The sequence below is a fragment of the Thermobia domestica genome, chromosome 3 (assembly GCF_964235325.1).
Source record: "Thermobia domestica chromosome 3, izTheDome1.hap1.1, whole genome shotgun sequence".
NCBI classification, from domain to species: Eukaryota; Metazoa; Arthropoda; class Insecta; order Zygentoma; family Lepismatidae; genus Thermobia; species Thermobia domestica.
The window spans coordinates 48,616,668-48,639,884 of record NC_137456.1 but is presented as its reverse complement, the minus strand read 5'-3'; the positions used below and the strand labels follow the sequence as shown (position 1 = coordinate 48,639,884).

The 23,217-nt window shown below is 35.9% G+C and overlaps 1 protein-coding gene across 2 annotated transcripts in view; it reads right to left on the bottom strand.

The window, feature by feature from the left end:
* Positions 1-2,233: 2,233 nt before the first annotated feature.
* The window catches only part of LOC145680377 (18S rRNA aminocarboxypropyltransferase), a 35,144-nt gene continuing 14,160 nt past the window's right edge, over positions 2,234-23,217 (bottom strand). For both annotated transcript variants that reach the window (XM_081750807.1, XM_081750806.1), the window contains exons 4-6: positions 14,579-14,792; positions 8,147-8,320; positions 2,234-2,470 (exon numbers count right to left, since the gene is read on the bottom strand). In XM_081750807.1, the coding sequence (XP_081606933.1) occupies positions 2,415-2,470; positions 8,147-8,320; positions 14,579-14,792 (444 nt within the window). In that variant the 3' untranslated portion in view covers positions 2,234-2,414. The remainder of the gene's footprint in view (positions 2,471-8,146; positions 8,321-14,578; positions 14,793-23,217) is intronic.

The window sequence follows — 23,217 nt, the reverse complement described above, 5'->3', positions numbered from 1 at the left end:
GGCAAATTTTCCCCCCTAGTGGTAACAAACCACAATTTATGCATTGATTGTGCACAAGTTGGCTAGCGTGTTCACTCAACTTAAATTTGCATTTCAAATGTTACTATTATTAACTACTGATGCTATATGCATTGTTGAAGCGAGCGATTCTCCTCTCACTAATTCCAATCCCAAGCTTTAGAAATAAGTCTCTAATTTACGACAAAACAGACACAGAAGTTGTCCCTTATGAAGTAAAGCTAATGACTATCATTTTTATATATCTAAATCATTAGTTTTGCAAAAAATACACCTTTTTTTAATTGGAAAAATAAATGGGCAGGGCAACTTCAAGGTTCCCCACCCACAAACGAATTTTAACATTCTTCCATTTCATTATTTTTCCAATATAGTGTATTTATTGCAAAACTACCGACAGTTTTTAGCAAAATTAACGTAAGCTTACGATGTAGATATATAAAAAAGATAGATAAATTCATTAGGTAGACGGGATCACTTCACAGACGTGATTAGTAAATATTTAGTAAAATACATTATACAAAATTGTGGAGAATGAGCTCCCTCATCATTGGCTCATTTTAACTGCAAGCAATTGAGACAATTGGGAATTAAAAAAAAAAAGTAATTATAATTTTTATTTAAATCTTCAGGGTTAGGGTCTAGGTGAGTCCTGATATTTGATTGACTTCAACTGTAAGAGTGGGGATTATATGAAAATCTCAATATACACATACATCATAGTGTAAAAATCGATTAATATTTACGAAAGGTATAATTAAACATACCAAAAAAAAAAAAAAAAAAAAAAAAAAAAAAAAGTGTGTGTGTGTGAATTGGAAGAAGTTCACTCTGTGGTTCTCGATTGATTTAATGTCCAAGTAGCAGAAATGATAGTTAAGTTACAAAAAGGATACGCTATACTCCGTGAAAATCTAGTATTTTTGCGATGAATAACGTATATATATATATATATATATATATATATATATATATATATATATATATTGAATTTGATTCTGATCTGGATCTGGATCTGAATCTGATTCAATATATATATATATTGAATCTGAGGATGAGAAGAGAGTAATCCATACCACATTAGACTAAATTCACTGCTCATTTTTAACTAATATTAATCCCAAGCACAAGAGATTGTGGAAAAGAGTCAAAGACAATATGCATAATAGTGTATCAAAATCAAATAAATTTTATATAAATTACTGTGGAACTGTACCAAAGAGTAGTACCACTACGTTATTCTTTAATGATTTCGGGTTCCTTTAGGGCGAATAGTTGGGAATCTTTTATTTATTTATTAAGTACGACATAATACACTAAAATCCAACAGTTACAATGAAATTACCAAGGTATATACATATATTAATTGTGGGGTACCTCACACCTTATGAAGAGATGAATTTGCAGCTCATTCTTGATTGGTTTTAATCCTAAGCACTGAGGATTACGGGCAAGAGTAAAAGTAAATGTTAATTGTATTGTATTAAAACGGAATTAATTTTAGAAAATTTATCGTTGAATTCTATAAGAAATTGGAATGGTGGGGTAGAAGGGTAAATTGATCCATTAATTTATTCTTTATTGATTTTAACTCTCTGCAGAGAGGATGATCGGAAAGCCTCAAAGAAAATGTATGACGTATACAAAAATCGAACACTTCTTAAAGAAACGTATCGTGGAATACATTTTTGGAATTGAGGGCGGTGGGTGAATTCACAATTTCATTCTCGATGGATTTTAACTCAAAGCTGAGAAGATATTAACAATGCCATAAAAAATGTACATGAAATGTATATTTGCAACATGAGGTTAATTTTACTTCCCTTAAACTTGATGGATTGCAACCCCAAACAATAGTGTTATTTCTGCAAGTGGAGGTAAGGCTCATCCAAAGTTTCATCAAAATCGGGTAAGTTTTGCGAGAGTTATCGTGGAATGGATGGACGGACAGACACACAAATGTCAATCGAGTCAAATAGCAGAAGCTTCCCTAGCATTCACTTTAATAAGTACTGACTACAGACAACGTGATACATTTTTAATTTCAGCTTGATGTTGAGTCAAATGCATAATAGCAGCAAGTTGGGCACCTTTGAGGAGACAATTGATGGCAGGGCAGAGTTTATACAGTATTATGTAGATTAGAAATATCGTGGTTTGTGAGTAAATAAGTTTACCATACACCACTTTAAATCTGAAAGTTTGCCAAAAAGAATTCAAATTAAAAACAATAAAAAGCTTTATTTTACAAAACACTTCACAACAAAATGATGTACACATTTTTTTCATATTTTTTACCGTCAGAAACAACAACATTTACTTCCAGAGGAAACGGCGATGACCATTTACATTATAGATTGTATTTACAATATTTGTGTTCTACTTTGGAGGAAATATCAACTTTCTTCTTCTTCTTCTTCAGAACTTTCTGACGGAGGGTAATCTGGACGATCTGAAAATGAAAGTGTATTCCTTTTATTACTAATATAATGGCAGTAAAACTTTTATTTTTACACCTTTTCATTTTTTAAAGATAAATGACAACCAAATTAACTCACTCTCCATATACATACACACTGACCATCAGAACATTATGGCCAATTACTTTATATCTGGTATATAAGAGTATATAAGAGGTGACTACCTTTCAAACAGCCAGAAGGAGTGGAAGTCTGATGAAGACAAAGTTATTGTGTTGAAACTGTTACGTGATAGTGTTCTTTTACATATTATCACACAGCCTTGCTCAGTGTATTATTGGGTTTTAGTACAAAATGGAAACAAGGTCTGATAAAATAGTTATATCTGGTATGTCCATCTCTGGCTCGCAGGAAAGCAGATACGAAGTTTGGCATGGAAGCAGTACATTTCGGTATAGTAGGGGCGCCCCAAGTTTTTAATAAAAAAGAAGCAAATTATATAAATGGAGCCCTAAGTTTTCGCGCTATTCATTTCCGAACATGGTAAGAATAAAAATTCCTGCTCACTTCGCTCGCTGTTTATTACATTTGTGTATCAAATTATTGGGATTACTGTAAACTCGTCGAGCTTATAGCATTATATGATTAAGAAATTAATCCTCCTGTATGAATATGATATCAGTCCTATATTACATGTACTGAGCTTACTAACTTCAAATAAAATTCTCCTGCGCAGCAGGCTTATAATAATAATGACAAATATGACAAATCCTATGACATATGAGATCTGGATTTAAACGAGTTAAAAAGAGTTGCTATGATGATGAAGCACAGCACAATTGCGACAATTATTGCGGTTACACAGAACGAGGCATAAGCACCATGGGTCGGGCAAACCGGGCAACTGCCCGGGGCACCAACGTCAGGGAGCACTCAAACGAGCACCCCAAATTAACTTTCGAACGTATTTTTTAAATAAAATGTAAATATATAGGCCAGGACTAGTTGGGGGAAGGGTGCCAAAAAGACAGTTTGGTCGGATGAAATTTTTACCTTCATCCGCTCCTGATACTGATTAAGATGACAATGTTAAATGGACGAGGATACTGACCTATTTTGACTCTAAACTTAACATTATTGGAGAGTAATAATGAGCTTTTTTTTTTTTTTTTTTGTTTGTTTGTTTTAAAAATACCGATTGTAGAAATGACAGATAGGGGCACTATTTATCTGAAATGACAGATATTGTTAAAAAAAAAGAAAAAACTATGGCTTATGTGGGCCACGATAACTATGCATCGTACAAATTAAAATGATAGAAACTGCAGATTTTCCAATAAGTACTACACTTCGCAGACTCGAGGATCTGTCTAAGAATGCTACAAATCAGGTAATTTTTCCTTCTAATTATCAGTCTTACGGCAGAATTTGAAGAAGTTTTCAACAGACTTTTAGACGACGAAACGAAAAAGATTAAATATCTAAGCTCACAAATTCAGAATGAAATCATCGATCTCACTGCAAAACAAAATTAAGAAAGACATCTGAAATGAGATTCAAGATACTCCTTTTTTCCAGCATTATCCTCGATTCAACGCAAGACATTACAAAAATCGAGCATGTAAGTATCATCATTCGTTATGTTATCTTCTAAACCTAGTAATCATTTCCCATGGTTCGAAACTGTAGAAAGCTTCTTTGGGTTTTATGATATGGACGAACACTGAAGAAAATTTTGAAGATTTAATACTAAAAGTCCTATTAGAAAATGAGATTGACATTAAAAAGTGCAGAGGGTAAGGCTACGATGGAGCAGCAGTAATGAGTGAATCATATTTCTGGCTTGCAAACGTGGATTCAAAAACATGCCAAGAATATATATATGTTCTATATGTTCACTGCACAGCACACAATCTGAACCTCGTATTATCGGATGTTGCAAAAGTTAACACAGAAGCTGTTAACTTTTTTGCCACTCTACAAGATATATGTAACTTCTTTGGTAGCAGCGGGGAACGCTGGGAGGCTTTACAAGACTGTACTTCCAAGCATATATCTCCGGAAAATGAAACGACATTGAGGAAACTTTCAAATACGCTGGGATTCAGGTCACAATGCTGTGTTCGCACTAAGAAAGAGATATGCGGACGTTATGAAATGTCTTAAGGCCGTGTGCCTTACTGGAAAGGGAAAAAACGGACAAAAGCAGCTCGTTATAAACGAAAAACAGAAAGGTTCGATTTGTGGTAATGCTTGTGTTATGGGAAAAAGTTCTAATAAGCATTAATGTTGTGTCAAAAAAGCTGCAGAACCCTAGTAGGTGCTTGTCAAAGTGTCAATGAGAACTGAGAAAATACTAAACAATGACGCAAGATCTTAGAAAGAATGTGTCTCAAATATTCGAGAAAGCCAGTGCTTGCGTCCGCAAATTTGATGTTTCAGATAAGTTAGAAGAAAGGAGGAAGCCAGTGTCCAAAATATTCTTTGGTGAATTGGCACAAGATACGCGATTTACTCGACCTGTCAAAGAATTAGAGATCAAAGTGCTATTGTCTATCTTCGACGCCATAATAGTAAACTAAGAGTATGATTCGAAGGAATGAGGGAACTTTGTGGAAGATTTTTGTTCTTATGCCTGTCATTGTTACTAACCACTCCTGAAGAAGAGGTCACCAAGCAGTCTTATGACTGCGCTTCTGTATGCAAACGATTTATCCAGTGACTTTCCACGAGAAACTTTGACTTTCAGAAACACTTTTCAAGACAGTGTTTCAAATCTTTCAACCCACGAAGAGATTCTTCATTTTACTACAGAATCTGACCTAAGTTCAGCATTTCCAGTCTGGTGACTACGCGTTGTTAATATGAAACTCTTCCTGTTACAGCTGCAACTGCTGAGCGATTATTCTCTAAGTTAAAATTAATCAAGACATATCCCAGAAACAGTATGACCCAAGCACGTCTTTGGGGTGTGACCATGCTGAGTATTGAGCGAAAAAGAACTCATAAATTGAGCATATCTGAACTGATAAAAGAATTTGCAGAAGCAAAAGTGTGAAACATTTCTGATTTTGTATACAATTTGTCGATTAAGATTTAATAAAAGTTATAAGCGGTTGCAGAAGCAAAAGTGAGAAACATTTCTGATTTTGTATACAATTTGTCGATTAAGATTTAATAAAAGTTATAAGCGGTTTCACAAAGTTTATTATTTATTATATAATTATGTAAAATCGTAATATACTATATATATTTATTTGAAATCGCTTTGGTAATACTGTTTGGTACATTACTGTTTATTTATACTACAACTGAAAAAAAAAGTCCGAATTTTACATGAGTATATTTTTAATGAACAAGAGCACTCTGTCCAATTTACTTTTAAAAGACCTATCACAACAATATAAAAAGAAATCGTACCTTCCCACTGATAATGTTTTCGGTTTATGGCCGTTTCTGCGCGTACGCATAAGGTATAGATGATCATACATGGGATTTATTCGATGGGTAAGGGGGGCACCACTAGAGATTTTGCCTAGGGGCACCAAAGACCATTGTTACGTCACTGCATGGAAGCAATGAGAGATTGGTAGGTGGCTGGAGGAATGGCGCACCACGTCTACACACAGTGCAAACTCTGCAGAGAAGCTCTATGATCTCGTATCTAACTTTTAATGACACTGCAAAAGTGTTACACTGGGTTAGGTTTAGGTGAGTTTCGGGACCATTACAACACCTAAAATTCAGCACTGTGCTCTTAGGACAATTGCAGTACAACGTTGATCTTGTGACAAGGAGCGCTGTTCTGCTAAAAGATGCCATTCCCAGTCGGAGCTCAGGCCACCAATTGGTTTACGTGATCACCAATGATCTGTCAATAGCTAGGAGCCGTCATTGTGTCCTTCACGTGCACTACCGGGAACATGGATAACCACTTTGAAAGTTCCCCGAATCATAATGGAGCCACTACTGACTAGTCATCCTACTATGCATGTCTTGAGCAGCTGTTTCTCTGAAAGATGACAGATTCTGACCCGGCCATTGATGTGATGAAGGTAATTCATCGCGGTTCATCGGACCATGCAACATTGTTGTGATTCAATGGCGATGGGCACGTGCCTATTTCAGTCGTAATCGACAATACCATGCGGTTAATGTTCTTATATGTGAGGGGTATCGGCTGCGAAGGCCCATATCTAACAGCGCAAGGTGACTGTGCTTAGAATACTTGTGCATTGTCCACTGTTAAAGTCTGCAGTTAATTGTATCACAATTTGTGTCCTGTCATGTTGTACCAATGTCGACAGTCTATAATGTCCGACATATTTAATGAAATGTGGCAGCCCCATGTCTTGTGGTGTGGTGTTGGTTTCACCTCTTTTTCCCACCTCTGGAAAACACTAAGCATGGCAGCTCATGAATATCCGAGAAGTCCTGTTATTTCCGAAATGCTCGCTCCAGTCGTCTGGCCATCACAATCTGCCCCTATCAAACTTTGATATATCGTCGCCCTTCTGCTGTGCCCTGTCTCTCTTATGTCAGTCCAATGACTTCATTCAAACAGTAGCGCATAGTCACAATGTTTTGGGTGGTAAGTGTATATTTGTATAAGGTAGATTATTTGTCTTAAAACGGCCTTGCAACTTTTAACAATAGATTAACAGAAAAAAAAGTGAAATTCGGTACTATGCAAATATCGACAAGAGGGCTGTTCTACATATACTGCAGTACAACCCGATTAACATCGCTGCCAAAACAACATAAAGTCATATTTTTAAAATGCACGTGAGGTTATTACCAATTTCAAATCTACATATTAAACGAAAACACATACTACCACACTTATTGTTTAGAAACTGAGTACACTACAGCATCATAAACACCTACAAACGTCCAAATTTTGGAGGCCTCTACAACAATAACAACACAAGTGAGACGAATGGAGCAGTAAACATAGCACGTACCTTAGTGCCAAATACTGTGATCAGGATATGAGGTATTTTGAATATAAATAGGAATAAAGCTACAAGGGATTGAAAATTTGACTTTCAAAAGCTTTGATTTTATTTCGAATAAAGTGCTTAGATAAATTATCATATCTAATCACATAGTTGATCTACAATGAACGTACAGATTATAATGCGTTTACGGCAATTTGGTATGACAAACCGTTTTAGAAATATGATGGTTTCCTGGCAATGCTTAAAAGTATGAAATTGAAAGAATTTTTATAATTACAATTACCAAAAACTATTGCTGTAATGTTATGAAAGCAAACGAAAGCATCATTAAAATCATTTTTAGTAGTATAGCAATCTCGAAACGGAAGTTGAAGAATTTTTCCCTGACACTAAAGAATTTTTTCAATAATTTCCTTGACAAAAATCAAATTTCTTGATTTTCTCTGATTTTTTCCAGGTCTGTGCAAATTCTGAACTCTGAAAACAGCTTGCGCTCTTTTGTTATGCATGTTTCTGGGTTCTATGATATTCTCAGTGGCGCAACATTGTATGGAGAACTATTTGAATTAACAAGCAGAGACTTAAGTTTATCAAACTCAAATAAAGGCTGTCCGGCTGCACACGGCCTTAATAGGATGAAATGTCAAGTAATGACTTTCGTTTAATTTTATTGCTCTGAAAATAAATTACCTGCATTAATTAATTTTAGTTTATAGTTTTGGTCCATTAATCTCTCTTATTTCTTACCATATCGATTCTGTCTTTCCTGTTCCACATCTGCCAAGTATTTGTTCTGCGCTGCAACCACTTCTGTACTGCTTGTGCACGCAGCGTAAGAGTCCAATAGCTCTCGATTTAATTCAAGGAACGGCTTCCCCCATTTAAACTTACTTAGGTACAGTAATGCTATATCCTTGAAGCCTGAAAGGAAGAAGCCGATAATTGTATGAATCATGATATATATAGAATATTACATTTTTTTTTTTCGCAAAGGCAATAGTTAAATGTAAAAGATCAATACGCCATATACATATGAAAAATAAACTAACATTATCCTAACATTATTTTCTAAATAGATATTATGACAGGCAACGTGATGTAGATGAAAGTTATTTGCATCACGAATGTGTTATTTCTCTTGTTCTTATTCTTAACATTACACAGTACCATACCAATGTAATTCCGCCACTTTCATTCCCCTGAAGCCTTTTCGAGAAATTTCATGCTACTTATGTGCTTATAAGCTACGAAAAAATCAAACTTCAAGAGGCAATTCTTTATGTCAAATGTCAAATGAAACAATATATTTCTAATGGGTTAAAAAATGCCTCCATTCAGTTGTAAGCACAAGTATATACATTTAGTCTTGGAAGTTTCCTAGCTTGGAAACTCTAGGACTTAATTTAAACGATTTAACAAATTATACAAGAATTCGATTCAAAAACTGCTATAAATAATCTAGAATGGAACTAATTTTATTCTTCTGTATCTACAACAGATTCATTCAAAAAAACATTTACGCACCGATTTTTTGTTGAATGCTATCAGCACTATCAATATATGGATAATATAACCAGGAATTTAATAAGGATAGGATCGAAAGAAGTTACACAGGTAATATCTATATACACTGGTGTGTGAACACTTGAGAAGAATTTTTAAATTTAATGTCCCATGGTTATATCCTATAGCCTAAACGAGATACATAATCAATCAAAATTAATAATTATGAAAGAATTGTGAGGAAACGAGAGAAACTCGATAAAATCGACGGATAAAATGTTGTCCACCATAAACTCAGATAGTCTTGGATCGAACTATGGACAAGCATAGCACAATAATAAAGGGATATAGAGCAGAAATGAAGACAAAAGTACGCACAGAACCTCTCCAAGGTTTAATGTATAATAAGTGCCGAAGGTATAATAGGTGTTTTAGATTTTGCAGCCAAAGAGGGTTTGCAAGTGTTCGTTGCACATGCTCGAGTATCGCAGCCGACGGTTTCGGGAGACTTGTTCATTTTGCTGTATACAGACAGCCAATCACTTGAATCTGGTGTACCAAACACGAATACGATCTCCACAATTTAACTTTAAAAGTGGTCATGGGCGTTCATCGAACATTTTCCATTGGGCTGTTCACCACAAATCTATTTGTGCATCTGTTATTTTAGCTTTGGGACTGTCAACAGCTCAGAGAATCATTTATAATTCCAGTGTTCCCGATTCTTATGACATTTCTTATTTCCAACAGCATTAGGCCACGGGATTATCAACCACATACTGAGAGTAAACACAATTTAAAGAGGACAATTTAACAATGGTCTCAAGGCCAATAAAAATAATTAAATAAATAACGAGTTCCGTCGTGGCTACATGGTAACGCATCTTCGGCGTGGAAGACCCGAGTTTGATTCTTGGCAAAAGTTAATGTGGTTTGGATATCACATTAAGCCGTAGGTTCACGCCTCATACAGCCTGGGCAGAGAAAGAGACGCTAAATTCTAATGTAGCCAACCAAGGCAGTAAAAAAGGAAAATATATACAATAATCTGCGTTCCTGAAATCCCTATGCGGTCCTATAACGATATTTCAATAATCACCATATGATGGTGAGATGGAACTTAGAATGAAAAATGTTTTTATTATTCTCGATATTAAGGTTCTTTTTTCCCTAAGCTCATCTTCATTTTTTTAAATTATTGTGAATAACTTGAAGACAGTGAAGAATGCTAATTAAAAATACAGAAAGTAAGCCAGATAGTGTCTACAAAAAACTATTATATGAACTAATATATGAAGGTTTTCAGGACGTTTCATATTCTGTATAAATTTGAGTGCCCAACATTATGACGTCATAAACTGTTTCCCAAATTTCTGGTCTGTAAGAAGAAGTTTGAAACGGTTGTTAGTTTATTTAAAAGTATTTTTCAGATACTACCTGGCTTATTTTCTACTTTCTTGATGTTGTTCATTGTCTTTAATAAGTTATTTCACTAAAACCACTTGGCGTCACAGCCGATTTTAGCGCCTGATCCACTCCAACGCCATCTGTCAGCGACTGGCTGAACTACATCCAGCCTAGACGAGCACGTGGTCACCGCGCTGCGTCGCCCTGTTACTAATCGACAGGTTTTCTAGACCTAGTGACCGTCACGCCTTTCATTCACATGACTCCCCAACAGGGTTGGCTGCTTTAAACCAAGGTGGTTTAAACCAGCTGGTTTAAAAAATGGTTTAAACCAAAAAACGAAAAATGTTCGTAGAAGTGTAACAATTCGTAAAATCTTGATGAACACACATTTGTGGGTTATCACCTTTCACTCTCCTATATTATTCGTATTATATTCGGACCTAAATTCCCTATTCATTAATAGAGATGGGCACGAGCGAGTTTTCATTGAAACTCGACTCGATTCGAAACAGACATATTTGAGCTGAACTCGAGAACTCGGCTCGAAAAATTTCTTTCAACTCGACTCGAATTTGATTCAAGTTTCGAGTCGAGTCGAGTCAAATGCTGTGTGTAGTTTCAAGTACTTTCTTCAAGTATCCTACATAGACAATACTACTACTACTACCACTTATTATTATAACAACACCAACGTGTATAAACATGAAAGATAGGCGGTTTGTATCTGATTACTAAAAAATTAGTTGACTACTGACCTTGTTAGTCGTGAAGTCTAGGAGGCAAGGACATCGTTCACGAGGTTCTGGGTTTGAGTTTCGGAGGAGCAAGTATCCGGGCTCGAACCAACACCTTTAAAAGTTAAAGGGCGCCGACCAAACATGTTCAAAACTGCTCGGCCCGGGTTTGGGATTCTCAACGGCTCGGCTCACAGCTCGTTCACTATCCAGCCGAGCCAACAGCTCACCCAACCGAGCCGGCTCGAGCCGATGGCTCACCTGAGCCGAGTCGGTGCCTCATCTCAACCGAGCCGACTCGAGCTGTTCGCTCAGTTAAACCGAGCTGAGTCGATTAACATCACTACCCGGGTTGGACTTCTGCTTCGGCTCAAAAGTTCGACCGTGCAGGTTTCAGCCTTGTACGATCTGCAGTACATAGTTATATTGGTGCTCACGACATTTGAGACTGTCTCGTTATAGAAATCCATTGTCTTGTTGACGAGACGAGATGTGAGCAGTGTCCCATCTCGTGAGCAACACTAAAAATATTCCACATTACTGCTTACATTTCTCATAGCTTTCGCTTTCCAGTCTTATCAGGCAATGATTTCAAAACGAGCGAGCCATTTATCAAATTCGACTCGATTCGAAACTCGAACTCAAAACAGTGACTCGGCTCGGAACTCGACTCGAGAAAATTACCTTTGACTCGACTCGTGCCTATCCCTATTCATTACTTAAAAAGATTATACTACAAAAGCTATTTTTTTTTTATAAGTTTATGAATGTTCCTTTTGTGATTTTTTTTATAGTTTGTTATTATTGTTATGCAATTGCATCTGCCGACTCACTCACGAAAGACTCCTGATAAAAATAAGTTGTACTGATCTTTACATGCTTGGTAATATAATTGTCAAACAGTCATTTCAGAAGGACAAAAAGATAAACAATTGCACAAGTGAAACCATTATACAGAATTACATATGGACAATTTCAAAGTACTGCAGAATACAGAACAACTAATTTAGTTTAAGTTGGTTCACTACGACTTTTATTAGCCCAAGTTAAAGAAATACAAGAACTTACTTTGCATAACAGTAAGAAAAGTGAATAAAGATACGAATTATTTGAGTCCACTTTGACTCTGACCCATTTATACATAGATACCAAAAATACTTCTGATTTCAATAAAATGCCTCTCGTGAGGTTTGTATGACCCCCCCTCCCCAAAAAAGTACGGCATTTCGATGTCTTTGCTCTATGTATTTATATCACATATGAACAGAAATAAGTTTGTTTCGCCTTGGTGTTACTATGCAACAACCGGGTTATGCTGGAAGGGGTCACATAAGCTTAAAGCGGAATCCAAACCGCTTCTCGGCTTACATCGGCAGACGTATCGCGTTTGTGGCAAATTAGTCCCGGTTTCGAATTCAAATGAAGGACAATTTCTCTCGAATATAAGCCGAGAAGTGGTTTGGATTCCGCTTTAAGCTTATGTGCCCCCTTCCAGCATAACCCGGTTGTTGCATAATAACACCAAGGCGAAACAATCTTATTTCTGTTCGTATGTGATATAAATACATAGAGCAAATTATTAGAAAACCTGGTTTAGCCCCCCCCCCTCCCAAAAAAAAGGTTTAAACCAAAAAACTTTTTTTAAAAAAAAATAAAAAATAAAAACCATGGTTTTTACCAACCCTGCTCCAACCCAGTTTACCTCACGATGCTGGGTGGACGCCAAAAATTCGGAAGCAACCGGCCGGGAATTGAACCCGGGACCATGTGGATGTGAGGTCAACGCTCTAACCACTAGACTACGGTGTCCCCTAATGAGAAAAAAAAGAGCCTGAATGATGCCTGTGGTGTCAGTCATTAAAAGACACAACGACAGACAGAGTTTTTTTTAAGAACGTTTGTCCATGAATATTTTGCGAATTATCCATGTGTGTACCTATTCACTCTGGCTTTTGATATAATAGGCTTACTGAGTGAAAAATAATTATGATTCTGTGTTCGGTTGCAAAGGTTGAGTCGCGTATGTGTGTCCAATTTTAAATCCCCGTCCATGCGCACAGTCGATTGTATCTGGTTATTTCAAGGTCCACAAACAGCTATGAGCTTGCAGTACTCTTTTGCTATCATAAGTGTGAATCACGGCTACCAGAGTGAACAGTCGGTATATTGCGGCACTTTTCCATGCCAAACTTTCTGTGTCTAACATTGAAAAACAGTGCAAAGACAATGATGCATCATAAGATCAACCACTATCAAGGATACAATTTAACACTATAAAAAAACAAGCGGATCCGGACATTAGTTCACTTGAGAAGATGTGTCGAGAGTGACCGAATAGTGTAGAGATTCCAATGTCTTAGAAATTGTCACGTAGTACGGTCTCCAGAAAAACTCAATTACATACAAGGTGTGGCGGCCAAACGGTCACGCGTATTTCAGGGAACTGCGATTCTTACTCTTCGCAACAAATTAAATCTCCAGAAGGTCATTACGGGACAGGTACGCTACCTAAATAAGATCCATTGTTAGAAGAAAGATCCAAAGACGCTTTTATGAGTGTCATCTATTTGATGACAAGTGGAAGTCCGTCACTACGCTGAATGAAGCTTGGATTTATCTATCCAATTGAGGTGAAATTCATGCCATAACTTACACTTCGGGCGGCTAAAAATCCATTCCAGAATTCATGCGTCACTGCAAAGCAAACTTTCTCGAAAAGATTTACAGTTATCACAGAATACTGCTATAATTGAAGATTCACTATTTGTAAGGCACATAAAAATTGTAAAATAAACTTCATATGCTATTAACACAGACACTAACACATATTTATGCAGAAGACTTGCCTCGTTTGTATGGAAATGTCATAAATCATGTTCATTTTTAACTAGACAAGTCTTCATCGTTCTACGCACAGATTTCAACAACGAATGAAGATAACTACTGACATCAAGACTATTCAATTTACGGACGTATCAATGGAGTAACCAGATGCCAGCCTATGGATTTCTTCGAAAAGCAAACCTCCTTTCCTCACATCTGTCATCACTTTCCGGGACATCTGTAGAAAACCTTCAACAGTGGCAGTTGGGGTGCACGCCTATTGTGAAGACACATGGGGCTCACATTGAGGCCAACAGATGGTAGCGCCGTACCTTTTCCTAAGATAATTTCGAGTTCAAATTCGGACATATATACACGAATCAATCTTCTGTAAACAACTAGAGCTAAAGAATCGAATACTGAGTTTTTGTAGGGACATTTGTACAGTCGCAATAAGAATTTCAATCTGAAAAATGATTCTATTAACCCCATATGTATATGCCGTAAATACTGTATTAATATTTCCCCAATAATGCCAGTCTTTACAGAAATCCTTGCTATTTGTAATATGAGACCAATGTTAAATGAAGCTAAAAGAGCCATTAATTCAATGCACAAGCTACCATGTCTAATCTAAACAAGATGCACGAAAAAAAAAAAAGTAATAGTAAATACGAAAACTCACATTTAAGTTCCGTAATACGCTTACCTGTGATATAGAACGTAGCAGCATATGCTTCAACACAAGACAATTGACACGCCTTTCCATAGTTAATAGGATTGGCTGCTACAAGGAAAGGTAAAAGACGTGGATACGCAGCTTTCATTTTATGAAATGGAGTGTCTTCTAGACGAGCCCACGAACAATCAACAACAGCAACTCCATACTGTTCGATTATCTCTTTGTCGTCTGGGGCCACACACTACGTAAGAAAAAAAAAGTACGTTAATGTTACAGAAAACCGCAATGCTATACTACTAATGAAAAAAAAAAAAAAGTACTACTAGTTTCACAATTAATGAATACTCTAACCTGGTTTTGTAATTATGTAACGTTAAATTACCTCTGTTTACGGAAGATACCCACGGAAGATATATCTAACAGAAAATATAGTAGTCCCGTTAAAATCTGAAATCTTTATTCAAAATGATTTCGACGATATTACGCGACCGCCATTATCGAGAGTAAAAGAATAATGATATTATGTTTAAAGAAGTATTTCATTTATAAGTGTTATAGGATAATATTAGAAGTTGACATAGAATTTCCAATAGTCCAGGAATTTGCTACCTACCGTTTCCCTTGGGTGCTGGCTCACGAAGAACTCCCTAAGAAAACAGCTGATAACAATCCTGGTCCAGGTTCATATTCTGTTGGGCGCAGATTGATAATGTTGAAATGTGAACAGTGATTTGACATGAGCCACGTTGATGCTTTTGAGACTCAGGTTGTGTTATACTTACTTTTGCGTATGCACACGCATTCATACACGTAACTGGCAAGCCGTCTGCTCGCAGGAATTCACACACACATGAATGAAGACGGTGATATTTACTTAGGTAAATTCCTATTTATTGAGTATAGATATATGTGGGTACGGAACAAAAAATATATATATTAACAACACACAAAATTCTCACTTGGCAGAGCTATATGCTCGAACAGAAGAAATTGCTCTACGGCAATCAAATAAGCAAAATGAAGAATAAACTTTTAACACTGCATGGTAAATGTAAATATGCACACACTCTATATGAACACTAGAAACATAGCCCTTGTTTGAATATCACTAGCACTATATATTCACTCTTCGTATTATGCTAAGATTTTCACTATGTGATAATGACGAGGGAAAAAGGGGGGAATACTGCTGATTGAGGTATCTTGATTCCTAAAAGACGTTACATCTCCAGAAGGTATTTATCTTGTTTCACATCCTATATGTATATTAATGTAGCACTGAAAATTCTTCATACTATCCTTCTATACGATGTCTTGTACTGCCTTTTTCTCCAGCAAACTTTTCCACACTCTTGCTACAACGGATTCTCCTTGCTAACTTCTCGCTTCTGCTCGCACTTGGGAATAACCCGTCTCGATAATCAGGGTTGACAATGCACTATGTAAAATAATAAAGGGAATGTTAATGTTTGCCGCATTCATAGACATTGCCAATGTGTCGATTTATAATAAAGAATACTGGCAACATTTAATTTGATCCCGTGGGAAAGAAGCTTTGAAATAATAGTTGAAAAAGTGTAGCAGTCTTAACTAATAAATTCTTCCCATGGTTATAGATTTTTGTGCACTGCTGTTATAGGTAAAATTGTTCAGTGGAAAGAAGCGAACAATGGTAACGGTGTGTATGAGTCATCCCACCTACGACTCCTGCAAGATAGGAACGTTTGTTCTCACGACAGGACGGATGACGTAATGCGAAAGCATGAGAACACGATAAATACAATATCATTCACACACAATATCAACTTCGTATCCAAAAATATTCCCAATGTTAATAAATGTAATTAAGAAAAACGTATATGCAAAACAGTCATGGTGACGAAGACTATAAGTTGGAAACTATTTTACAGAAAGAAAAAAATAAGTTTGCTACGACGAAATACTCTGTTGAGACGATGAGCGTTGCATTGGAAAACAACAACTTCTTTGTTCTATCGTGAGAAGCGATAAGAACGACTGAAGAACACCTGCATACACGGAACGAGTTGAAATTCTCACCAAAAGAGAAATAGCTTTTAGTTGAGTAAAATAATAATTTCGTTGCATGAATAAAAGTTAAAAAGAAATACACTGATCGTCCAAAAACATAGTTTTGTGGCCGGGCAGACGGTCACAAATTCATTACAATTTCTACGCACAGACTCAATTATATACATATTAAAGTTGTGTAAATAAATATTCTATGAATTTACATAGAATCTACAATAGTTTAAGAGCTCATTAAAATCACTACGTAAAGACTCAACTATATATGAGGCGTTCCAGGTAGCAAGATCGAATTCAACAGAAGTTAAGTGCAATCTGGACGATCGGAAATTACATTCGAGTATTAATACTAAACTGTTCTGTAGTATCCACTTCCTGTCTATATGTAATTTGTGGAGTCGTTGCTCTTTCCCTTTGAAAACACAGTTTCAAATAAATGGACATTTATTTTCACAGTTCAACGTGCATTTTCGGGAAATAACTCTTTGTTGGTTTCGCCCTTACTACTCGAAACGCTTCACCTATAGGAAATAAATATTTATTTCCACAATCTATATATATATATATTAGTTTAGCAATAGTATTATAATATATACACTAAATACCGAATGAAATTTCTTAAAAATCTTCTTTTGCTTGTAAAATTTAAGTATGTATATGGAGGTACATATGGGCGGTGTTATATAACAACCATTCAACCATTCAACCCACAACGAGTCAGTTCTGGAAATCGTAGTTATAGGTTTCTCTATCTCCAAGATATTACCGTATGTGGGTTGACTTTCCTCTTCATAGATGGCAGACCGATCGCAAACGCGTTACCAGGATTTTTTAGTATGTTCGAACCCTCCAGCAGGGTTAACTTTTTTTTTTTTTTTTTTTTTTTAAATTTTGTGGGTTGACTGGTTGTTGTATAACACCGCCCATATGGTCGCCTAGAAATTTATATTGGATTGGAAATACAAAAATAAATACTATGTTAATGTTAGGTTGGAAGAATATATTAGAGACACTAAACATGAAAATTCTACCGCTTTTGTAATGCGCTTGGCTGACAAAAAGGGATGTGTCTGTGTATTTCAAGTGATTAAATTTCCGAACTTTTTCTCTCGTAGCTTGTTATGTAGTGAACATAATATTATAAAAAGCGTCATATATGTTTAAATATTTGAGAAGTTACATCTTCACATAACAGATCACTAAACTAAAATTACAGATCGATTCTTCTGAAAGGTGTTTTGTTGAAACAGAAAAAGAAAGGCAGAACAGTAACAATTTCAATTCAAAACACAGAAATGAGCTAGTTCGTAACAACGTTCTTTTATCTGTTCTTGTGGATGTGGCAACACAGCAGCAATGTCTAACTGCAAAGACTTGCTGCCTGAACCTACTGTAAAGGGTTCTTGGCCACATCTATTAGTAGGATGAAGTGGAAAAGAGAAGCAAGCTTTGGTTAAATCAGACCTAAGAAAAAAGCAACTTTACAACAGAATCGAACCCTCAACCTATAAGTTAGTACACCAACAGAGTAATTATTTACACTACGGAGACCGACACGCTACTCACTTTTAGCTGTGCTGGATTTGTGAGATAAAAAGATGTATTTTTCTTTTTCTTTTTCTAGAAAATAACTTTTACAAAGGGAGAATCCGGTTGAGGAATTTTAGTTACGAGCGTGGCGTCACGTGCCTGTAGTGAAACTTTTCAATTATTCAAAAACAACTGAAATACGCATACTCGTAATAAATTGTTCTTTATTAAAGTGCTTTCAAAACTAGAAACAAATTGACAGCTAAAAAACATGTGCAGACTTGTTTCGAAGGGGATCTACGTCACATAGTTATTGCGGTCACTTAGCGAGGGTCGAATCATAACTATCATTTTAGCAACAGTGGGTGGAGGGTTTCTTTGGCAGCAGACCTTAACATTCGAATGTTGCCGCTAGTAAACACGTGTTTTCAGAAGGAAATAAGTTATTTTAGTCTTTCGCTACACACAGCCACGGGACAGTTCCAGCTGATGACTCACCGGGATGCGCACGATGTGGCAACAGCGTACCACGTGCTTCTCTAAACGTCAATTTGTTTCTAGTTTTGAAAACACTATAGTTTATTATTTCTTCTCTCACGGGTTTCTGTCCTGAAAAATATGACGTAAAATTCGACCGCACATAACTCAGGAACTATGCGCCTGCATAACATTTTCATATACTTATACAGCACGTCAAAGTCTATCATCTTGCAAAATTTGATCCCAATAGGAACATTTACATATTTTTTGAAAATATGATGTAAAATTGCGACCCCTGCATAAGTCGGAAATCATACGCTGTCTAAGATAATATTTCGCACGCTTTCATAGTAGGTGAAATTCTACCACTATGCGAAGTTTGAACCCGACCGGATGAGTTCGATGTATGGGCTTTTGTGTTCTAACTTTCAGTTTTTCGCTTACAAGTAAATGTTCTCACCCAACAATCGGAGATCTAGACATGGTATACGTATATTCTGAAGTACTCACCAAGATGAGTAAAAATGTATCGGAGTTAGAAGGGTCGACAGCTAACATTCTAATCTATAAGAAAATCTTATTTGCACGTTAGTCTCATATTTTTACAACCTCTCTTCGCTAGTCTAAAATCCTTCTAACTCCCTCTGATGTCTCCGTTCAGGTCAAATTAACACAATTTGAAAACAAAATTTACCTCACCATCTCAGATTGTCATGAAATTTTTGCACAGGGGTACTATTTATATAGACTAAGAAAAACACCAAATTTTAACATTATATATCGACTGTTATTCAATATAAGACTATGTAAAGTTTGAAAATAATGCCCAAAATAGCATGTTCAATGTATTTTGAAATTGAAATTGCAGCTCTCCTAATTGAGCTAGACAGCTGGTTGAGGTATCATTTAACAGCATTTTCATGGCCTTTTCTGTGGTATACAACATTATATAGGTTTATACAAATTTTCTTTTTTAAAATCACAATCAAAATTTTACTTCATTTTTTTTTAAAGTACATAATTTACAATTTTAAGATTAATTCCATGAATAGATACTATTGTTCTAAAGCACTTGGCCAAACATGAATTTGGGAAGATAATGGGTTCATTGTTAAAAAAAAAAATTAAAACTAACACTAGAGTTTTTATTAATACCCTGTACCTTGCTGAAAAATACAAAAATGCAATTGTTTTTAACTTGTGGGAATAAATATGAACACTAACGTGAAGAGTATAGTAATGGGTCTAAACATATCATACTGACTTGTAATCTGCTGGTAATACTCATACTTTAAAAACTAAGTTAAAGTGCTGATACTTTTGAACTTTAAAACAACATTAATTCAAGTTTCGTAATTAAACATGTTACTGTAAATAAACGTGGTTCGTAAAAAGAATACATACAGCACTGGTACAACAGCAAGGTTGGCTGGTTTGAACCAAGGTGGTTTAATAAGCCAGGTGCTTTTTATATAAAAAACAATTGTTGTAAAAAAATAATGCAAAAATGCCACAAATCGTGTGAATTTCATAGTAACGTTTTCACATATGTTGAATCATCTGTGTTAGTTGAATATAATTTTTGCCTTGTAATTAAGGGGTCCCGATGAGCCCACAAAATTTCTCCTAGCTGGAAACCGAGTTGTGGTTCAGATGCCACTTCAAGTAGTATGTCCAATCCTTTATAACCTCGCTGTTATATAAGGTCGTCAAGCCTAAACAAACCAAACGAACTGAAGCAGCGTTAACGGGTAGGCATGAGTTCATTGCCAAGCAACAGGGAGCCTTCCTTGACTACACAAAAGAAAATTTCAAAGAATCAAAATTTGCTGTCATCTGTGATTTTTCTGAAAATTATAGCATAGTGCTACAAGATGAAGCACGAGGGGGCGCGGTGGCTCAGTGGTAGAGCGTTCACCTCCGGTGCTTGGGGTCCCTGCTTCGATCCCAGCTCGCGCTGTGTAGACTTTGTGGTGGACAAACACCGTGCTCGTGGGTTTTCTCGGGGTTCTCCCGTTTCCTCCCACTTTCTTCATTCCACCATTTCACTCATTTCTCATTATCACCGTCTCCTTTAGTCTAACCGGCATAACCGTGGGACGTTAAACTTAAAGATTTCATTTCATTTCAAGATGAAGCACAGGGCTTCCACTGGACAAGCCAACACGTCACAATCCATCCTTTTGTTATATATTTCAAACAGGAAACAAAGTTGAACATGTTAATTATGTAGTTGTTTCTGACTGCCTAGAGCACAATACAGTTGCTGTTTACACCATTTAAAAAAAGACTCATCATTTCTGACATCCAAATTTCAAAAACTTCCAAACAAGATTTTTATTTTTTATTTTTCCGACAGGTCTGCCGCGCAATACAAAAATAAGAAAAAACTTTTTGAACCTCTACTTTCATGAGGGAGATTTTAAAGTGAAAGGAGACCGGTAGTTTTTCGCTATAGCACATGGAAAAGAGCCTTCCGATGGAGTACGCAGTTCTGTAAAGAGACTGGCAACTCGAGCGAGTTTCTAAAGACCCTATGACAATCAAATTCAAACACCAAGAGAACTTTTTGAGTGGGCAGAAGAAAACATTACCAAGGTAAACTTTGCCTACTCAACCATACTGAATCTGAAATGTTCCTGGAATGTCGCTTCGATCAAGCATTGACTATCAAAGAAACACAGCAATATCATGCATTCATTTCCAAAATTACATCAACATTACTGGTGAAACACTTTTCAAATGATTTGCATGGTTTGGAAAAGGAAGTGTCAAAATCTCCAAATAAATTTTAATTAGAAGACATATCAGGCTATGTCACCGCTGTCTATGAAGGAATTGGTGGCTCAGATATGATTAACAGAAAAATGAAGAACTTGATGAAGTAAAAATAACTTTTCTTCATCCACCTGGGCCATCTTCATCATTCTCATATCCAAGAAACGCTGATGTTCTGTGGGTGTCTGCAGTGGACTTTCTGACAAAAGTGAATCCTAAAATTCCCACTACCTTGAAAGTGACGTATGCTAAACAAATGTGGCTTTTTCAAACTTGAAATGATAAACATGTCCTACTATTTATTCAATGTTTTACTATGGACTTATCTATACTCTTTCTTCAAGTAAGTGTTCAGTTTTATTTTCAAAGAAGCGTAAAACTTAGCATTCTTGTGTTATTACCCTACGTACAGAGTGTTTTTGAAAAATCAAGTGTTAGTCTTGAATTTTTTTAAACAATGAACCCATTATCATTCCAAATTCATTTTTTGTCAGGTGTTTTACAACCATACTATCTATTCATGGAATTAATTTCAAAATTTTAAAATATGTACTTTTTGAAAAATTTTAAAGTAAAATTTTGAGTTAAAAAAAAACAAATTCTGTATTAGCCTATATGATGTTGCATAATACAGAAATATTGTAAAATGACATCTCAACCAGCTCTCTAGCTCAGTTACGAAAGCAGCAATTCTAATTTCAAAATTCATTGAACACGCTATTTTAGGGATTTTTTTGCAAACTTTACATAGCCCTATCTTCAACACCGGTTGATATATAAAACTGAAATTTGGTATTTTTCTTAGCTTATCTAGAGGGCATCTATGTACCAAATTTCATTAAAATCTAAGATGATGAGGTTAAGTCACTGTGTTGAATTCATATGGAATGACCCTATGGTGATCATGAAAAAAAAAAGTCGAATTCAAGATTTCACGGACTTACACGTTTCATGGCTGTATATACCGAAAAAAGTGATTTTTCGACATTTCTTTGTCTGTTCGTCCTGATGTACACCCTACTCCAAAAAAGAATCAGTGGATTGATTATGACTATTTTGAGCTAAACATTTTCTAAGTCCAACTTTGGGTATCTTCGGAAACAGTAAACCAAAGATGCCAGGTCTGAGCCTCCAAGCCAACCTTTGCAATCGGGGGAAAAAAACTGTGCTGATGTGGTTTTCTTCTTTTAAGTGTAATAAGAACCGTTGAAATGTTGTTAGGTTTGGAAAAAAAAAAGTAACTCATTGAAATAATAATGTATGTATTTAATCGAAATATATGTATTTTTTTCTTACGTTTAAGGTCCCACGATTATGCACCGAGGCTTAAGGAGACGATGATAATGATGCCATGAAGAAAGTGGGAGAATTCGCAGAAAACGCATGTAGTACCGGTATTTACTGGTATATACCAAAGTCTACTTGGCAGAAGCCAGGATCGAATCAGATATCCATACACCAGACATGAGCATTATACCACTGGGCCTCCGCGACCCCACCGAATAATCATGTGACAATGCATAGATTCAGCTGTAGTATACTTAAATTGCAACACTGGTTGTTACTACATCAATTTCGTCTTGCTTCATCCAACATATCATGTTCTGTTAACTCTTTTTTCTTTTTCTCTCTTGGAATTTTCATTTATTACATATCAGCTCTATTTACGACAACTGTAATGTCCCCTCAACTTATGTGATGGCACTACAAATATAAAATTTCTTTGTGTTATTAATGTCTAAATAGTCATTTATTTGTTATTGCATTCTTATAATTTATTTAATCTCATTTGTAATTATTAAATGAATCATTCAGTTTAGTGGCAAATAAAC